Genomic DNA, 18831 nt, shown 5'->3' with positions numbered 1-18831 from the left:
TATCGTAAAATTAAAAGATTTATTTACTTTAAGGGTCTTAATATTTTTCGCAAAATATCGTTCACGCGCCAATTTTTTGATAGTTTGTTTTGTGGTGAGGATTTGATCTCTATGAGTAAAGCTTGTCCATTTAATAAATTTTAAGATGTCGCACATTTTGATGATATATAATAGAGAAGAAAAAAATTAAATATTTAGTAAGTGGTCGGTTTCGATTCGATTATCGGTCAATTTAACGATATTTATAAAACATTTTTTTTGTGATATTGTTTTGCTATTTATAGATATACTGGCTGAGAGCCCGTCAAGAATGACGGACGGGTAATCAGAATTTTCTCCGTATGGATAAGTAATAAATTTTACCGTCATTTGATGATGGATGAATCAGAATAGTCAAATTAGAGGAATAGATTATCCGTATTTATCCTTCCCAAGATTTCTATAAATTTTTAGGGAAAAGTCCAATAAACATGGAATAAAAAAAATATGATTTGTGAGTTATGATATTTATCAATTCTTTTAAGAAATTTTCCACGTTTGCTCTCGCACTCCTTATAAAATCTACATTCTTCTCAAAGAATCATTTAAATGCTTTTAAAACCTTCCTAAATGCTCTTTTAAAAAAAGATCTGTCCTTCATATATTCGAATCAATTATGGGGGCAAACCAGATTACCTCACAAACACTGTGGTGGATTGCAATAGGCTATTTAGAAGATTATTAGCAAAAATAATTGCTATGGGTCAAAACCCACAGTCTTAACTTATTAAGTATACTTATCAATTAGGATTTGGTGTTAAGGGAAGGCAAAATAATTTCGGATGCCATTTGTATTCCAAAATCCTCCTCCTAACATAGCTATAATTAAAGTAGACTTTAAAAATGCTCAATAGCAAATTTCGTGAACATTTCATAAATCGTGTTCCTTTATTTGTTGATTTTATTTATTTATTTTATACAAACAGATGATCCTACCAACAGTCTTAATTTATTTTTAAATAGTGTTTTTTTTATAAAAGCATTTTATAAATTTATAAAATCAAAATATAATTTTAACCTTGATCATAGTACAAAAAAAAGTATAAAAATCATTAAGCATTATAAAAAATAAATTGTTTGAATATACTTAGTATGATATTATTTTATAATTTTAACAAATTTATATTATTTTAAGCATCCTACATATTTTTAAGGCTGTCCATTTTGTCGGGCCGCACAATATGCCCTTTTATCTCTGATGAATATTTTGTGTAACTAACTGAAAAATATACAAAGTACATTAATAATATAACAATTTTTAAGGACCCTACTTTTTTAAAAGCTTACCATTTTGTCGGATCCACCATTGCTCTATTATTCCTATGGATTATTTTGTGTAATGCTCAAAAATATATACATAGTACATTATTTTTATTATAAATAATTTTATACATGATTTTATATCTATTCCAAAAAATCGATTACTTTTTTATAATTTAATTAAATTTATATTATTTTAAGCATCCTACCTATTTTTAAAGCTATCCATTTTGTCGGGCCGCACAATATGCCCTTTTATCTCTTATGAATATTTTGTCTAACTAACTGAAAAATATACAAAGTACATTAATAATATAACAATTTTTAAGGACCCTACTTTTTTAAAAGCTTACCATTTTGTCGGATCCACCATTGCTCTATTATCCCTATGGATTATTTTGTGTAATGCTCAAAAATATATACATAGTACATTATTTTTATTATAAATAATTTTATACATGATTTTATATCTATTCCAAAAAATCGATTACTTTTTTATAATTTAATTAAATTTATATTATTTTAAGCATCCTACCTATTTTTAAAGCTATCCATTTTGTCGGGCCGCACAATATGCCCTTTTATCTCTTATGAATATTTTGTCTAACTAACTGAAAAATATACAAAGTACAATTTTAATATTTAAATAAATTTATACTTTAAGGATCCTACTTTTTTAAAAGCTTACCATTTTGTCGGATCCACGCTACATACTTATTTTTATTTTTTTATTGATTTTATTTTATTTTTTTTTTATAGAAAATATTTTTATAGAACATTCTCTTAATTATCAAGTATAATATTTCTCAAAATTATATTGGGATTTTTTAATGTTAAATGTTAGTCTTATGTTACTATTTTTATAAAGTAATATATTTTACCTGTAGAATAATTGGTAAATTAGAGATTTCCTCTTCATTAATTAAAAAGTTAATATCTCTGGGCTTGGTTTCAAAATTATTAGGGAAGGTGGGTTAGAGAAATTCTTTTTAAATATTAAGATCTTGGATGCTTTTTTCTTGAATCTATATTGGAATATTTTAATGTTAAATGTTAGTCTTGGATGCTTGGATATTTTTTCCATGTTAAATGTTAGTCTTATGTTATTCTTTTTATAAAGTAATATATTTTACCTGTTGACTAATTTGGTAAATCAGATATTTCCTCGTCATTAATTATAAATTTAATATCTCTGGGCTTGATTTCAAAATTATTAGGGAAGGTGGGCTTGAGAAAATCTTTTTAAATATTAAGATCTTGGATACTTGGATATTTTATCCAGATATTGTAGGCTTATATTGGGATTTTTTAATGTTAAAGGTTAGTCTTGGATGCTTGGATATTTTTTCCAGATATTGTATGCTTGAACCCTATATCGGGATTTTTTAATGTTAAATGTTAGTCTTATATTATTATTTTTATAAAGTAATATATTTTACCCGTAGACTATTTGGTAAATCAGATATTTCCTCTTCATTAATTATAAATTTAATATCTCTGGACTTGGTTTCAAAATTATTAGGGATTGAGGTGGGCTTGAGCAAATCTTTTTAAATATTAAGATCTTGGATGCTTGGATGTTTTTTCCAGGTATTGTAGGCTTGAACCTATATCGAGATTTTTTATTATTAAATGTTAGTCTTATGTTAATATTTTTATAAAGATATATATTTTAACTCAAAAAATAGTTTTCAGTAACATACAAAATGTATACTGATTATGCTATGACATCATATGTATCCTTACTATAGACATCATACATGCATTATTTTAACAACAGTCTTAAATATGGGAAAAATCTAAATTTAAAAAATACTAAAATTCTCTTTTCCTTTCTTTCCCTTTTAATTTCCCTATTTTCTTTCCCTTTAATTTTCTCTTATTTCCCTACCCAGGCTACACACTTTAGGCGAAAGCTGGTTATCAAAAAATAATGTCATTCAATTCTTAATTCAAATCATATTCAAGCAAAAAAATATACTGGGTCATATGACATGAAGCCCAATAAAATCTACCAAATGCAAAATAAAGTTATTCATCTATATATACTAAAAAGGCTTATACTTTTCATTTTAGAATACTTAGCTTATGATGGATGAAATTCCCACTATTTCTAGAGAGGTTAACCTAATATTGACTCCTCTTCAGGTTTAATACATTAATATATTTTTTATTTATTCTTTGTTTTTATTTTAGATAACAAGCCCTGTCTTACCCTCATTTAATGATTGTACAGGTGGTATATTGACTCCTCATCAAGTTCAGCATTTATTTTTTTTATTTATTCTTTTGTTTCTATTTTAGATAACAGATAACAAGCCATGTCCTAGCCTCAGTTTATAATTGTACAGGTGGTGATTTATCCGTCATTAATAAAAGAAAAAGATGGCAGATCTATCAAAAAAAGAAACCAATGTGGTATATCATGAGGTTATATCCGATTAATCCCGGTTTATAAGAATAAGAATGAACATTACTTAGTATGATATTATTTTATAATTTAAACAATTTTATATTATTAAAGCATCTTTTTGTCGGACAGCTCAATATGCCCTTTTATCTCTGATGAATATTATGTCTAATTGAAAATTATATCAAAGTACATTTTTAAAATTTAACTAAATTAATATAACAATTTTTAAGGATCCTACTTTTTTAAAAGCTTACCATTTTGTCGGATCCACCATTGCTCTATTATCCCTGCTGATTATTTTGTATAACGCACAAAAAATATACATAGTATATTATTTTTATTATAAATAATATTATATATTATTTTATATCTATTCCAAAAAATCTTCATTTTATTTCAATAATGATGTTTATTTATATTTTTGCCTGATTTCTTTATTTGTCTAGGCTAACTCAACCTTAACCCTCACATTGCTACAAAACATGATGATTCTATTATTAAAGATAAGCAAAGAAAATAATGACGAATAAACAAACGTCTTACCCGTTCTAGAGTTACTGGTAGACAAAATAATAAAGTACTACGCTTGAAATGAACTCTTCTGGAGGTTTTTTTTAATCTTATGTTTTATATCTATGTTTATTATATTTTCACCCAGTTCTCCAAATGATATTTCTATCACCACTATCACAATCCCTATGCCACCTCCACCTATTTTTTAACAAATATAAACATTTATTTATCACTAAATTTTATTATCTCATTCTTTTCTTTCTATTTTTATTATCTATTAACCACTATTTCTCAAAACCTTATCACCTTTAATTTATATAATATAATATAATAATTTATACCTTCTTTTTCCTCCCTTTTTTAATCTAATTTTTTAATTACCTTACAATTAATTAACCTTTATCTTAATAACATTACATTTATCATGTTATTTTTAACTTTTAGAATATCATAATAGACTTGATAAGTCCCCCAAAAATTTTATTTGATGATAGCCCTCCAACTTATTAGAAATATGCATCTAATATTGACCCTTCTACCGGTTTTACATTATTTTAATGTTTGTTTAATTTCAACAATAGTATATTTATATTTTTGCCTGATTTCTTTATTTGTCTAGGCTAACCCTAATCCCTCACATTGCTACCAAACATGATGAATCTTTTATTAAAGATAAGCAAAGAAAAAAATGGCGATTCAACAACCGCCTTACCCGTTCTAGAGTTACTGGTGGCCAAGATAATAAGGCACTGTGAACTCCTCTGGAGGTTTATTTTGTTTTTTATCTAATGTTTTATATCTATATGTTTATTTTATACACCCAGTTGCCTCCAAATGATATTTCTATCACCACTACCACAATCCCTATGCCACCTCTGCCTAATTTTTAACAAATATAAGCATTTAATTCCACTATCACTCACCTCATTAGGAGTTATTATAAATAATACTTTACCGATTCCCTGAGGAACTTTCATGAATATTTAGAGAGATGTTCAAACGTGAATGTGTAGTGCGGCCAATTTCATTAACATTATTAATGGGAAAATATGCGGTAGTTTTGTCATGGCCTTTATAACAATACTTACGACCATTTTATGGTTGAGTTGACAATGTCGTTCATGATTCTATTTTAGAGGGGGATACCAAAACTGACACTTTGGCAGAAATATCATTTTGCGTTCTTCTTTTACCAGTAGCCCAGGGCCTCAGCTTTATCAGGACGCAATGGGTGTTGTACACTGCTTTGGTAATCCGTCAATTACTTTCACCTACAACCCTAAATGGGATGATATTATACATTAATTTTTTCTTCTGCAGACGACTGAAAGGATTTGCTCTTAATTTTACCAGACACACAGAGTAATAATTATTCCTCATCATTTTTTAAAAAAATTACCTAAATTTATATGGCAAGAAAAACAAATTTCTTAAAAAATATATAAATAAATTGCATATAAGTTTCATTTGTATTGAATGACATTTTTGTAATTTAAATAGATAGCATTTTTTTATAGCCCTTTGATAAAAGGAGTTAACCCACTAATTGGTAAATCCGATATTTCCCCTTCTTGTGTTGATATATTATTTAGAAATTTAACTATCTCCGGGTTTGGGAAAAAGTTTTGAAACTTAATATGGGATGGCCTGGGCTTGAAAAATCTTCCTCAAGATTAATATTTGCTTGCACCTGACTTGGGAATATCTTATACAAATTATTATGGGCCGGGCTGGGAAAAAATTTTCAAAATTATTATGGGTTGAGCTAGGCTTGAGAATTTTTTTATAAATTATAAGGTCTTGAACGCTTGGAAATTTTTTTCCAAATATTATGAGCTTGGACCTGGCTTGAAATTTTTTAATGTTAAATGTTAGTCTTATGTAACCAGTAATATATTTACAAAGAATTTTGGTATTGGGTACAAGCTCATTTAAATATATTTTGACTCAAATAATAGTTTCCACTCTTAGTCCTAATGGGTTGGACTCAATGACATTGCTTGGACTTGACCTAAATGGGGAGGGGGAGGGGTTTAAAAATTATATAAATTGGATATGATTTTTAAATAAAAGTTAACATCTTTCTTAAAGACGAATAAAATTCTCATTCTCCGTCATTTTTGACGGGCAATAATTTTTTGAAAATATAAGTTTTTTTTAAAAAATATTAAAATATATTTCGAAATTATTTTCCTAGAAATATGACATAAAGTTTGTCAACTTTAAATTCTATGCCAATCACTTTATTATCGTATAAGCTCGATTATTCTATACAAACATCATGGAAAGATATTTGAATTTTAATAACTTTAGAGGTAATAAATTATAATGTTTTTCAGTAATATTTAAAACAATGTAAAGGGATAGCAACCTTGATTTCTAATAACGTTAAAATAGGAGCTAAAGATCTTAAAATATTTAGAAATGAACAGTTTCAAAATGAGAAAAATAGACAAAAATCATTGATTACAAAAATTGAAAAAATTAAAGTTCAAATTAAAGGTCCGCCACAAGAATGTTCATTAATAATGAATAAAAACCTATCCACTCCTTACGATTGTGCTAAACGTATTTTATTTTAAAATTTTCATTACTATTTAATAATTAGATATACATGAATATGTTACAAAAAGATGTGCTTTAGCTATTGTTAATGGGAAGGTCTGGGATATACATAAACCTCTTGTTGAGGATAGTGAGTTATATTTTCTTCATTTCAAAGATGAAGACAGTCAGTTCCTTAATAAGGTAAATACATTACTATACATTTATTTTACAATATGATTAAAATATAGGCTTTTTGGCGCACAGGTTCCTTTATTTTAGGGAATATAATTGAAAATAGCTTTAAAGATGAACTTTCAACTGACTTACATAGTTGGATTCCTACATTAGGTTGATATTTTATATAAATTTGATTTTATGAATAATCTAAGACCAGACTAATTATCATAGCTATTTTGCTTGTTTGTAGAAATATTTTGGTATTTTTTTAAAAATTATATGGCTTGAATTATTTTAAAAAAAAGTGAAGTTAAGAATATTTATTATCGCTTCTATTGGGACCTATTTTTCAGGTCTGATTTCATCCAAGAAAATTTTTTTCTGATCAATCAGATCTGTCAATTTTTCAAAGTTACAAGTTTAATCATAAATTTTATTTAAAAATAAATCCAAATACAATATTTAAATGGACTTTGAAAAAATGATAAGCAAATGCCAAAGGATAATAACTAATTTTAAAGTTATTTTTAAAGAAAATATTCATTAAAACAATAGGTAAAAAAAAATAAATTTTGAAATTAAAGGGCAGAATTAAGCCTGGTCTGAGAAAATATTGGCCCAAGTCTGACCAACCTTGTTTATTTAGATTGAACTTGAATCAGATTAACTTAGACCAGTTCATGCAAAGCTCTTTATTTTTAATTCATAGTTAGCTCATAATACTATAATGGAGCTTAAGGCATAAACTATATCTTTGTTTTAAATCAAAATTTTAACTCCCTCTTTCCATATTTTATTATTTTTTTTGAATATTGTAATTATTAATTTGTAAAATTTTCTTTAAATGTTCTATAGATTTTTGGCAATTTACCTCTGTAATAAATTATTTTGTCAGTTATTGTTAACTTGCTCTTGTATTTTCTAAATCACCTCAATAATTTAACCCTGTGGATATAATTTTTCACCCCAAGCCCATGTCTGGTCCAAAATTATTAACAAAATAAATACAAAACTAAACCATATTTTTTTTTATAAGAGTAGATTCAATAAAAAAATCCTGATATCTTTTGTCTTAATCCCAGAGTATTAAATATAAAAAAGGAAAATTCCTATTTGTTTAAATTTGTAGTCCAATCAAACACAATTATTAAATAGGAAGTAATATTTTCAGTAGTGTTGATATACGGCTCGATTTGAGACGATTTTTAAAAACGGCTAGCTAAATATTTTAGCCAGAAAAATATTTACTAAGCCTCGAGATTTAGCTAATAGATGGGAAAACTTTTATGCCAGCGGCTTGCGTAATGTTTTCCTGAATAAAATATTGAGTTAGCCGTTTTTAAAAAACGGCTCAAATCGAGCAGCCGGTTAACAACGCTAATTTTTAGGGGGCATAGGTAGCAGGAGGAACGAGTCCCCTTCCTCCCCCCCCTTGCGCAGTAAAATTTTGTAAAAATATAAAAGGGTTTTCATGAATTATGAAAAAGTATTCTATTTCAAATGAGATCGTTATATTTAAAATTTTAGCCTAAGAGTTAAAATTAATTTAAACATTTCTTCCCTGTGCTATTAATATTTTATCCCACCAAAATTTAAAGCATATTTTCTTACATTTTTTTTTTTGAAACCTCTTAAATATTGATGGATACGAGATAATTTTATCCACCAAAAAAAAAATTATATTTAATTTATCTCTACTAATAACTATGAATAGGCAGCAACATTTCTAGCTTTGTTAAAATGCCCAGATAATCAAATAGACAGAATCTGCTGAATAAAATAACTTAGGAAACTTCTGGCGCCACAAGAAGAAATAAATTGCAAAAGGCATACCCACCAGGATGGAACCTAAGACATCAAGCTGTTACAGCATTTTTGGTATCTAAAAGAACCTATTTTTGGAGAAATACTAGAATGGTCTCAATCTATATTTCATCGAAGCAGATACGTTAGTAGATAAAATTACGTCAGCCGATTTTTTTTTTGCATTGGAATGCATTAATATATTTAATTACCACCACAAATTTTATGACAATGTTAATGTTTTTTTTAAAAAAAAAAATGATATGGATTTGGCTGAAGTTATGAGAATCGCTAACAATTATTTTATTTTACGCGATAGCGGAGGCGAAGGCGAAGGCGAAATTATATAATTTCGAGATTCGCGAGTCTAGACCTACACCTAGACCTAGACAAGCGGATGGTTTCGATAATTAACCTGGACTAGATTCAGGAGTACTATAAAAATAACCGTTGATATTCCATTTTTTGGATACACCTTTTTGACTTCAAAGCTAATGGAGGATTGAATTTTCATCGTAATAAATGTTTAATTCTATGTTTTATTGTGATTTACGTGATCTGCATCGGGCCTAATTTTTCAAACCCGGCCCGAACCCGAAATTTTTTTAAAAAAGTTTTGCCGGCCCGACCCGAAGAATTTTTTTTAAAAATGTTGCCAGAATTTATTTAAATATAGAAATTAATTTTTATAATTACTCGAAATAAAAGACATGTTATATGTTGTTTAATTTCGATAAATAAATCAAATATTTTTTATTTCACATAAAAATAAATCAATGTAAAATTGATAAATTTAGATATATTTAAAAAAAAATAACTTTGCATATCTCTAATTTACATACCGGTTATAGCTAATATTTTTTTAACCTTATATTATTCGCCCTTATGTATTTTTTATTTTTCCAATATGATTAGTTTATATTGTAATAAATATTATATTATTGATTAGTTCTAATAAATTTGTTAATGTTCCAAAAAAAAAATTATCCGCCCCTGCCCGTAGAAAATTCTTGGCTACGCGGGCAAGGAATTCGGAATCTTTTTGCTCGGTGTGACAGCCCGGCCTGACGCCCGATAATTTAATATTCAGAAAATATTCTCGATAATCATCTTATTTCATCGGAACGACAATTAAGAATCACGTGTCATTTTTCCATCTAACGCATTTCACCTATATTCATTTACGTAATTTTTCCATTTCCCAAATTAACAATTTTTCCTGTGATTGTCACCAGTTAAAACTCTTTAAAACACATCATATTCTTTTAGGTTAAAATAAAATATATATTACATTCTACATTAAGCCGACAAAATCTGGAATTTTAATTTCTGTTTATGATAGTTACGAAATTCGATTAAATAGCCTCAGATCTTTATAATATATAAAGATGTTTATAGAATATGGGATACAAATTTAAAAAATGGTATTTTTTGAAAAGATTGCAACTCGAGAATTTGAGACCCAAAGAAAAATTCGACTGGAAAATCTGAAGTGTGGAAGAAATTCCTACTTATATTTAATAAACGGGTTGGGAAGGAAGGGGTGAAAAATTCCAAAATTTTTTTAATCGGGCTCGGGTCGTGCTCTCCTCGCGAAATATTAACTTTACAAGGGCTCTGGCTACGCGTCTAAATATTTGATCTCGTTAAATATTTTATCTTTAAAAAAAAAATTGTATTTAGTTAACAGATGTAAATTTTGTTACGATTTTCTACTGCCCTTCTCAACAAAATGGTCTCCCTCGCAAGTAATAAATTTTATTTTTAGAATGTTAGATATAGTTAAGAGTTCTAACGGCTCATTTTGAGCCGATTTTTTAAAAACCGTCAACTCAATATTTTATTAGGATAAATATTATGCGAGCTTTAAAGATTTTGTTCATAGGTGGCGTGGCACAAAGGTTTTGAACATCTGTTAACGACGATGACTCGAGGCTTAGACCATATTTTTTTCTGGCGAAAATATTGGGTTAGCCGGTTTTAAAAATCGGCTTAAATCGAGCCGTTTAAACAACTGATAAACCGGTAGGTTGTGGCGATATCGATAATACACAAAATTTTTCCGCGAATCCGATATTTTTTCCAATATTTACTCCCACAAAAACTAGTGTTGTTAATGTTTTTTTTTTAAATATCAACTAGTTTACCAGATTTATTGGAACCATATTATAATTTATTAAAATTTAATTATTTTTTATTAAATCAAAAAATTACAAATTGTTTTAAAAAAAAATTAACAAAAGGAAGGAACCCAAAAATAAATTTGAATTCTACTAATAATATTTTTCTTAACTTTTATACGTCATTTCATTTTGCGCAATTAAATATTATTTAATGTCCTAACAAATTACGAAAAAATAAATTAATTAATCATATTAGTGCGCAGGCGCCCAAATTTAGCGTTTTCAAAACGCAAATAATACATTTTAAATGCGTTCGTTTAAATTGTGCAGCATTTTTTTTTTAAATTTAGCCGTTTCATATTTAAAAAAAACCGATAAAAATTAACGGTTCAATTTAAATATAGGTGCGTTTCCTTTTTTTTTTATTTGCGTTTTGAAACGGTGCGTTTTTGAAACGTTCAATTTTTGCGCACTAATTGATCGTATAAATAATTTTGTAATATTCCCATATAATTAATTAAATAATTACGTATTCAAATTAGAGATCTGCAAAAGTAGGCCGGTTCGGCTCGTACCCGGCCCGAACCCGACCCGGTCCGAACGCTAAATATTTCAAATAAAAAAAATTGACTATAGTCCCAAAATTAGAAAATTATGATATAAACTAATACGTCTTTAATGAACTCAAGTTAATGGGGGGGGGGGTAAATTTGAATCCCCCCCAACAGTTAAATGGTTCGATTCTGCCATTTTTTTTAAAAAATGGCGTAATAAAGAATTTAGCCAAAATATTTACTTAAGCCTCGAAATATCGTCAATTAAATGTTCATATAACCAATTAAGATTTTTGTAAAAAAAAAAATGAAAAATATATTAATAGGACCGAACCCTCAACGTGACTTCTATTTAATGATCCTTTTGTTTTGTACTTAATAGACACATAATAAATTTTACAGCTGTATTAGATAGGCACCAAATTGACGCCATGCCGAATTGTCGTGCGCCCACTTTTCCGCCACGAATTGACGTGGAACCACTTCTTTTTTTTAAACCAATCAGATATTATCATTTTTTTTTTAAAAAAAATAAGGCGGAATTACGAATTTTAACCAAACAAGCCAATCAGTTTTGTTGGAGAGAGCACCTCATTCAACCTTTAACCGTCGACGCTAAGATAGCCCAAAAAATATTTGAACATTCGAAGTTTTTTAAATTTCTTATTTATTTTGTAGTAGTATATTCTAAAAATTTATTCTAAGGCTTACTTACGAGATTATTCGAGAAAAAAAACCAATATCAACAACACTACATTAAAGATTCTGATTGGCGAATTGAGTAAGACTAGTGATAAGCATAAAGAGATTATCTATTATATCAACAACATTGCATTAAAGATTCTGATTGGTATTGAGTAAGTAGGGACTAGAGATAAGCATGATGAGATTATCCAATTAAACCAACAACATTAAGATTCTGATTGGTCAATTGAGTAAGTGGGGACTAGAGATAGCATGAAGAGATTATCTAATTTAATATTTATTACAAAAAATTATATTTCATTTCTAACTCGGCCCTGCCAGATATATAAAAATATAGAACCGGGTTTTGGTCCGACCTAAATATCTTATTTTAAAAAAAATTTATTTGATTGGTTAGATTTAAACGCGAACAAATATCAAAAATGGCGGAGGAATCGAAGACGGGATTTTCCGTAAACTTGTACAGAGTGGACGATCACGTGGATTTGAGCAGAGGTCCTATGATAGCCAATACAAGATTATTCGGCCGATTCGATATTGTCGATGTAACGCCATTTTTTAAATTCATATATTTAGTAGTTAATTCGTTCTCAACTGGATCTACCAAACGCCGTGAAAAAATAATTAACTACACCTTTAGGAGTTAGTTAATTAGTTACATCAATAGTCGGGTATACCTAGAAAATCTCAAAGCGAAGGTTATAGTTTTTTGGCGAAAAACTATATTTATTTACTTTTTAACCGACTAAAAACAAGGCTGAACCGGACTAAACTTTTGGTCACTTTTTAAACTGGCTGAAAACTATATTTAACTGTTTTTAACTGGACCAAACTATATTTAACCGTTTTTAACTGGACAAACTATATTTAACCGTTTTTAACTGGACAAACTATATTTAACCGTTTTTAACTGGACAAACTATATTTAACCGGGCCAAACTATATTTAATCACTTTTTAACCTGCTAAAAACTATAAAGCCGTTTATAACGGATTCGAAAGTATGTTTAATCCCGTTTTTAACCGCCTAAGAGCTATTTTTTTAACCGACTAAAAATAAATTAAACACTCAACCCACACCTATTGCGAAATAAAGCGATAGAACGAGAAAGAAGGAAATATATTTATTTTATTTATTCATTAAAGGTACATGATTTATCGGAAAAGGGTTGCGATGAAAATATGTACAGAGCCCAAGCTGTCGCCCTTCCATCTCAATTATCGGTTTTTAAATCAATCAAAAATATATATATTTTTCATTTATCAATGGGCCTTAGCGACGAATGCCAATTTTCAAAACCCGGTTTTTTAATTTTAAGGTCAATCATACCGAGTTTTAAATTCAATATTTTACTATCCGACCAGGGTTTTGTCTCTAGCCTGTATCACTGTATCCTCATCGATCCTAAGACTAATCTATTCATGAATATCGGTCCATTAGCCATTGCGATCTTTTTATTTCTAAAAAAAAAATGAATTTCTAAGAAATTGATACTTGCCAAAAAATTTTTTTGTAATAGTTTGATTATTTTTATGTATTTTTGAATAATTTTTTATGGTAAAGGGTCAGAAACATTTCTGGAAATTTACCAATAAATTACTGGAAGTAAATTCGGAATTCTCGGGAATTAATGCATAAAAAATTTGATAATAATGACATTGGAAAAAAAAACTTGAAAATTAACTTGAAATTTTTTTCAAAAAAAAGCTATCCACATTAGAGATCATAGCTAGGCCGGTTCAAAAGCCCGCGGGCCTGACTGGGAAAATTAAAACGAGCGGGCCAATTCATGCGTAAAAAATTTTCTGGGCCAGGCCTCGCATATCTCTAATTTCTCGTAAAATTTTAATGGGCAAGGCCGGGCATTAAAATTTGCTTATTTCTTTGTATTTTTTTTTAGCTGCCCAACCTAAAATACTTAAATCTGCAAATAATATAGTAAAGATCCAATTACAAATGCACAATAGAGATATCAAACACAATTAATTTATAAAACGGTCGTTGTAGAAATAGATAGCCATAGAGGAGGGGTATAGGAACTTAAATTGACATTGGGGGGAAAAAATAGATATAGATAGCCTGAAAATTCGTTCAAAATAACTTAACTGGTCGGGGCGGACTTTTCATAAAACTATAACGGATCTGGAGGAGCCTGATTTTTCGCAAATGGGCCTGGGAATACATTCAACGAGTGGGTAGGGAAACATATGCGAAAATTCTGAACGGGGGCGAAGCAGACCGGGCTTTATAGACCTTTAATCCATATCACAATATTTAAAGATTATTAAATAGAATAGTTGCTTAAAATTAAGGGCAGTGCTATAGCCCTAAAATTTGCGGAACATCATATTATATATATAATGGATATCTAATTTTGCAGAAAATATACATTGCGTAAAAAAAAAATCTTGGCCATAAACGAATTTTTTTTCAAAATTTTTAAATTAATTAACCGCACGTTTTGATTTATTATCGTTCGCAGACCCGTGACTTGGCAGCCACTCTTTTAGTATATTGAGTAGGATTTCATTGGCTCCTAGAAGACTCGTTAACGTTTATCAATTATTAAACTGGTAATGCGTTTTATCGTAAAGCACGCAGAAATCCGTCATAATGACATATTAATAAGGTGAAAGCCGCGCTCATATTTAGCAGTACTACAAGGAATTGTGCTAATACAATTTTCGAAACTTTATCAATATCCTCACTCATCCCATTTATCGCGAGATCCATATCGAACTTCTGGTTTTCTTTATCACGATATTCCATATCGGATAAGATGGCTAAAAAAGATAAAGACATAGTATCCCTTTTTCCTAATTAGTAGAATTATCTGAAATTATTAGCATCCGTTAACCTATATTTTGCATATTGTTCTATTAAGGCAGTAATGAATTGATTTTCGTTTAAGACCCAGAGTGCCTTCCGCTTTCCTTCAATAAGTTTATTTATCTCTCTAGCTTCTTGGGCTAATTTCATTCGCTCTCTTTTAAAAATATTATTATAAATAATTCGTGTAGAAATTATAAAAAAGATTTAGAACCTACCAGGCTTATCCTCGAACAATTTTGGAACACGAATCTTTCGCTTCCCGAAGCCCCAAAAACAGATTAGGACCCGATAGGAATTCACCGCTTTTAAAAATGGGTGGGCACAGCCCGTTAAATTTTTGCACGGCTTGCTAGAATTAGCGAATTTTTGAAATACGTATACCGGGACTCATAGTTATTCCTAAACTGCCTTAACAGTACGAAGACGGCTAGATACCCCATCGCACATCGAGTGCCCTTCCAATCCATTCAGGACGCTATTTGATCCCTTTATACGATTATCGCCTGTAACACTTTTTATTGCATCGAACACCTCTAATTCATAAACCATGATTTAAACAATGTCAGGGTGTGATCGTGGGTTATATTGTTGGATATTTTTTTAATAACCAATTAAAAATAGAGGAAGGGTTATTTTTTTTTTAAATTATAAATGTACAATTACATATTAATAATATACTACTATTTTTGTTTATAAAATATTTTATAATTAATTTCATGATATAAAAAAAAATAATATTAATATAATGTGCTAAAATATATCATTATAAATAATAAAAAAACAAATTTTTTGGAAGGGTCTCGCAGCGCCCTCTACTTTTTTGGGAAAATTTCTGGCGGGGGCTCGTTAAGTTTTTTTTAAAATCGACGTATACCTTTTCTACGTCTATTTCATTGGAACCAAAAATGTCCTTATGAATCAATTTGGACATTTTTATAAATCTATCCGAGAATTCTCGAAGTATACATTGGTATGATTGCCCTAATGGCGTTCTAACGTGAATGCTGATAAAAGTATATAAAATATAATCTATATTCTTTCCCCTATTTAGCCTTTAAATGTCAAATTATTATTTTTTTCTTCTCTCTCTAATAAATTTAAAGCTTCATCAATGGACTTGGAATTTGTTGAAGAAGAAAGCTTCCATACCGGTAAAACTAAAAACTCTATAAAAATTTTGATTTTTAAAACAGAACAAAAAAAATACGATATATTATCATATCGCATATAGGGTTTCTTTTAAATAGTTTAGGATTATGGTCGGGGAAATAAAATACATTATATTTGCTCATCATTATATTTTTTTTCCCCATAAAGAAACGAGTTTTTTTCGGGGAAAAAACTAACGTTTTTTTTTTGTGTTTCTTATTTACTACCATACCAATTTTCATGGAAATTATTTTCAATATCACTATTCATTTTTAAATAGCGTTAAGATTTGATAAATTAGGGGTCCAGACCCTTCTGCCATCAATGAGCAAAATCTCCAGGCTTACATAATATTATTTTGGTTAAAATCTTAATTGGGCGGATTTCTTAACGACACTAATTTTGAATTATAATATAAAAATATTTTGATGGAACTTTTACATTTTAACAAATATCTAAAATAAACTCGTTCATTTAAATTTAAAATTACCTCATTTTTTTAAATAAGAAAATTAATTTTTAAATTTAATTAAAATGATAAAGCACATGTTTTTTTTCTTTCTTTCGGTTTTTTTTACATTCCAAAAAAACATTTTTCTCCCCTTTTTTCCTTCCATAAATTTGTTAACTCATTTTTAGGTTCTATTTTATAAAAAAACCACAAAATTAAAGTTTCTTTTTTAAGAATATTAAAATGATTTTATAAAAAAATTTTTTTTTTTGGAATTATAGGAAAAATTTGATCAAAAAACTTGTTCGAGAATCAAATTTTCAGAGATCAAAAATCTTTGAAGATTTTTTTTTATTTTTGAAGAGCATTTTTCAAACTTCTATTTTTATTCATTCATGTTAAATGCTCTAAATTTTGGGTAGCACATATATTTTTATATCAAATTCTCATCCAATCATTTGCTTTGATGTCATATATTATTAATGCGCACGATCAGTCGTTCGATCACCTGCCTCAAAGGTACGAGGATTTGAAAAATTCGCCCCTAACTAGACTCAGGTACGCCGATCCGGATTTGGTGAAGCCCAATAATACGGGCTGGAACGAAATGCATCTCCCTTTCCGCAAGGAATCGCCGCTTCAAGACAACGCGCCTAATTCATTCGCGGCTACGGATAATCAGAATTTAAACCAGGGAAACCTTGTTCACGATACCAGACTTAAGTTCAATAACGTCAGGTTAGTGTAAGAAAAGTGCCGTATAACTTTGATAGATTGATCATATGATCAAATTTAATATCATTCGAAATATAGGTTTATCAAAGATGGGCACAATACCTATATAGTGGTTAGGTCAGTTCTTGCCATTTGGTGCATATTTGATTTAAATAGTTTTGATGGCACAATAAATTAAAATGTTGGAAAATAAGGATATTAATAAAAGGAACAGTTTAGGGTTCAGATGAAAATAACATTTCCAAGTTCGGTTTGCAAGAAAAGGATATCGGCTCTGTTTGATTGAACCTTTAAAACCCGATTCCGCTTGATAGAACTTTAAGAACCGGTTCTAACCTTGCGCATAAAAATATTTACCTGAAATTATGCAAAGAATCGCATTATTTTTTTAAAAATTATTGAGCCTTCTGACAATTAAAATATTTTTAGAATTTGAAAGAGAATTCTATCGCTGAAAACACGGTTAGCTGACGCCAATAAGTGGCACAATACAAAGATATCCAAAAATTGTTACTGGCACTTATATGCCAATCATTTCGATTATTTATTTATAATCTTTAAAAAAGAAAATTAGGTTCCAACAGGTCAAGTTCATTACCTTTTTTTTAGAGGAGGTTCTGGTTACGAAGTTTTTAACGGTTACCAATTCCGTTTAGATTCAGTAAATAATATTGATTAATACATTCTTTACGGTTCGGTCAGGGTCGGGGTATACCACCTGGAAGAATATTTATGAGTGAGAAGATATTATATTTGTATTACAAATTAGAAATGTAAGTGTACTACTGACATCTTTATTTAAATTTTCTTCTGCCAGACATCAATGGGAACATCGACCCGTTTTCGCTAGGAGAAGCAGACCCTCTATCTACGTTAATAGCATTCAAAATTTACCCAAGGAATATGTTCAAGTCCCTCACTCGAACTCCGATAAACAATCTAGGCCTATATAGAACTATAATTTTGTTGGCTATATATATATATACATTTAAATGTTTCTTATTGGCAAGAATAGTGTGCGTTTTAATATATTTTTATATTAAAACTATGTGTACGATCTTGAATTGATTTTCATATGTTTATATAACCAAATTTAACCCGGAGTGCAAATTTTTTAAATCCGGTTAGTTGAAAAGCAACTAATCGAAGGGTCAGTAAGATATTCTTATTCGTTAGCCGAATAACAATAACGGGTCAGTAAGATATTCTTATTCGTTAGCCGAATAACAATAAAGTAATCTTTTATTAGAATGGATCTTAATTTTGAACTATCATCCAAAAAATTTAATTCATATAAAGCATGGATGAGAGCCCGAATTCTCGATATTTCGCAAAAAAAATTTTTTTAATTTTTATTTTAAACTTTCATTTTATTTATTTTAAAATTATATGTTAAAAATAATATAATATTTTAAAAAAACGTGTAATTTATGATTTACATTTATAAAAGATTTCCAATTTAAAAAGTGGTTCCTATTTAAAACAATTTTTGATCATTTTTTTTCGTGGAATCATTCAAGTTATATTTAA

The 18831-nt window shown here is 28.8% G+C and overlaps 1 protein-coding gene across 1 annotated transcript; it reads left to right on the top strand.

Annotated features, from left to right (window-relative positions):
* Positions 1-4874: 4874 nt before the first annotated feature.
* Positions 4875-18315, top strand: LOC135929594 (large ribosomal subunit protein mL39-like). Its single transcript, XM_065466248.1, has 13 exons — positions 4875-4992; positions 5050-5587; positions 6423-6540; positions 6587-6793; positions 6834-6973; positions 7021-7120; positions 10436-10500; positions 11966-12078; positions 12532-12679; positions 13280-13357; positions 16070-16117; positions 17063-17304; positions 18119-18315. The coding sequence occupies exons 3-13, from the start codon at positions 6507-6509 to the stop codon at positions 18252-18254; spliced, it is 1311 nt and encodes a 436-aa protein (XP_065322320.1). The 5' UTR covers positions 4875-4992; positions 5050-5587; positions 6423-6506; the 3' UTR covers positions 18255-18315.
* The last annotated feature ends 516 nt before the right edge of the window (positions 18316-18831 follow it).

This window comes from Gordionus sp. m RMFG-2023, chromosome 5, assembly GCF_954871325.1.
Source record: "Gordionus sp. m RMFG-2023 chromosome 5, tfGorSpeb1-WG-v2, whole genome shotgun sequence".
Taxonomy (NCBI): Eukaryota; Metazoa; Nematomorpha; class Gordioida; order Chordodea; family Parachordodidae; genus Gordionus; species Gordionus sp. m RMFG-2023.
This window is presented reverse-complemented; position numbering and strand designations above follow the sequence as displayed.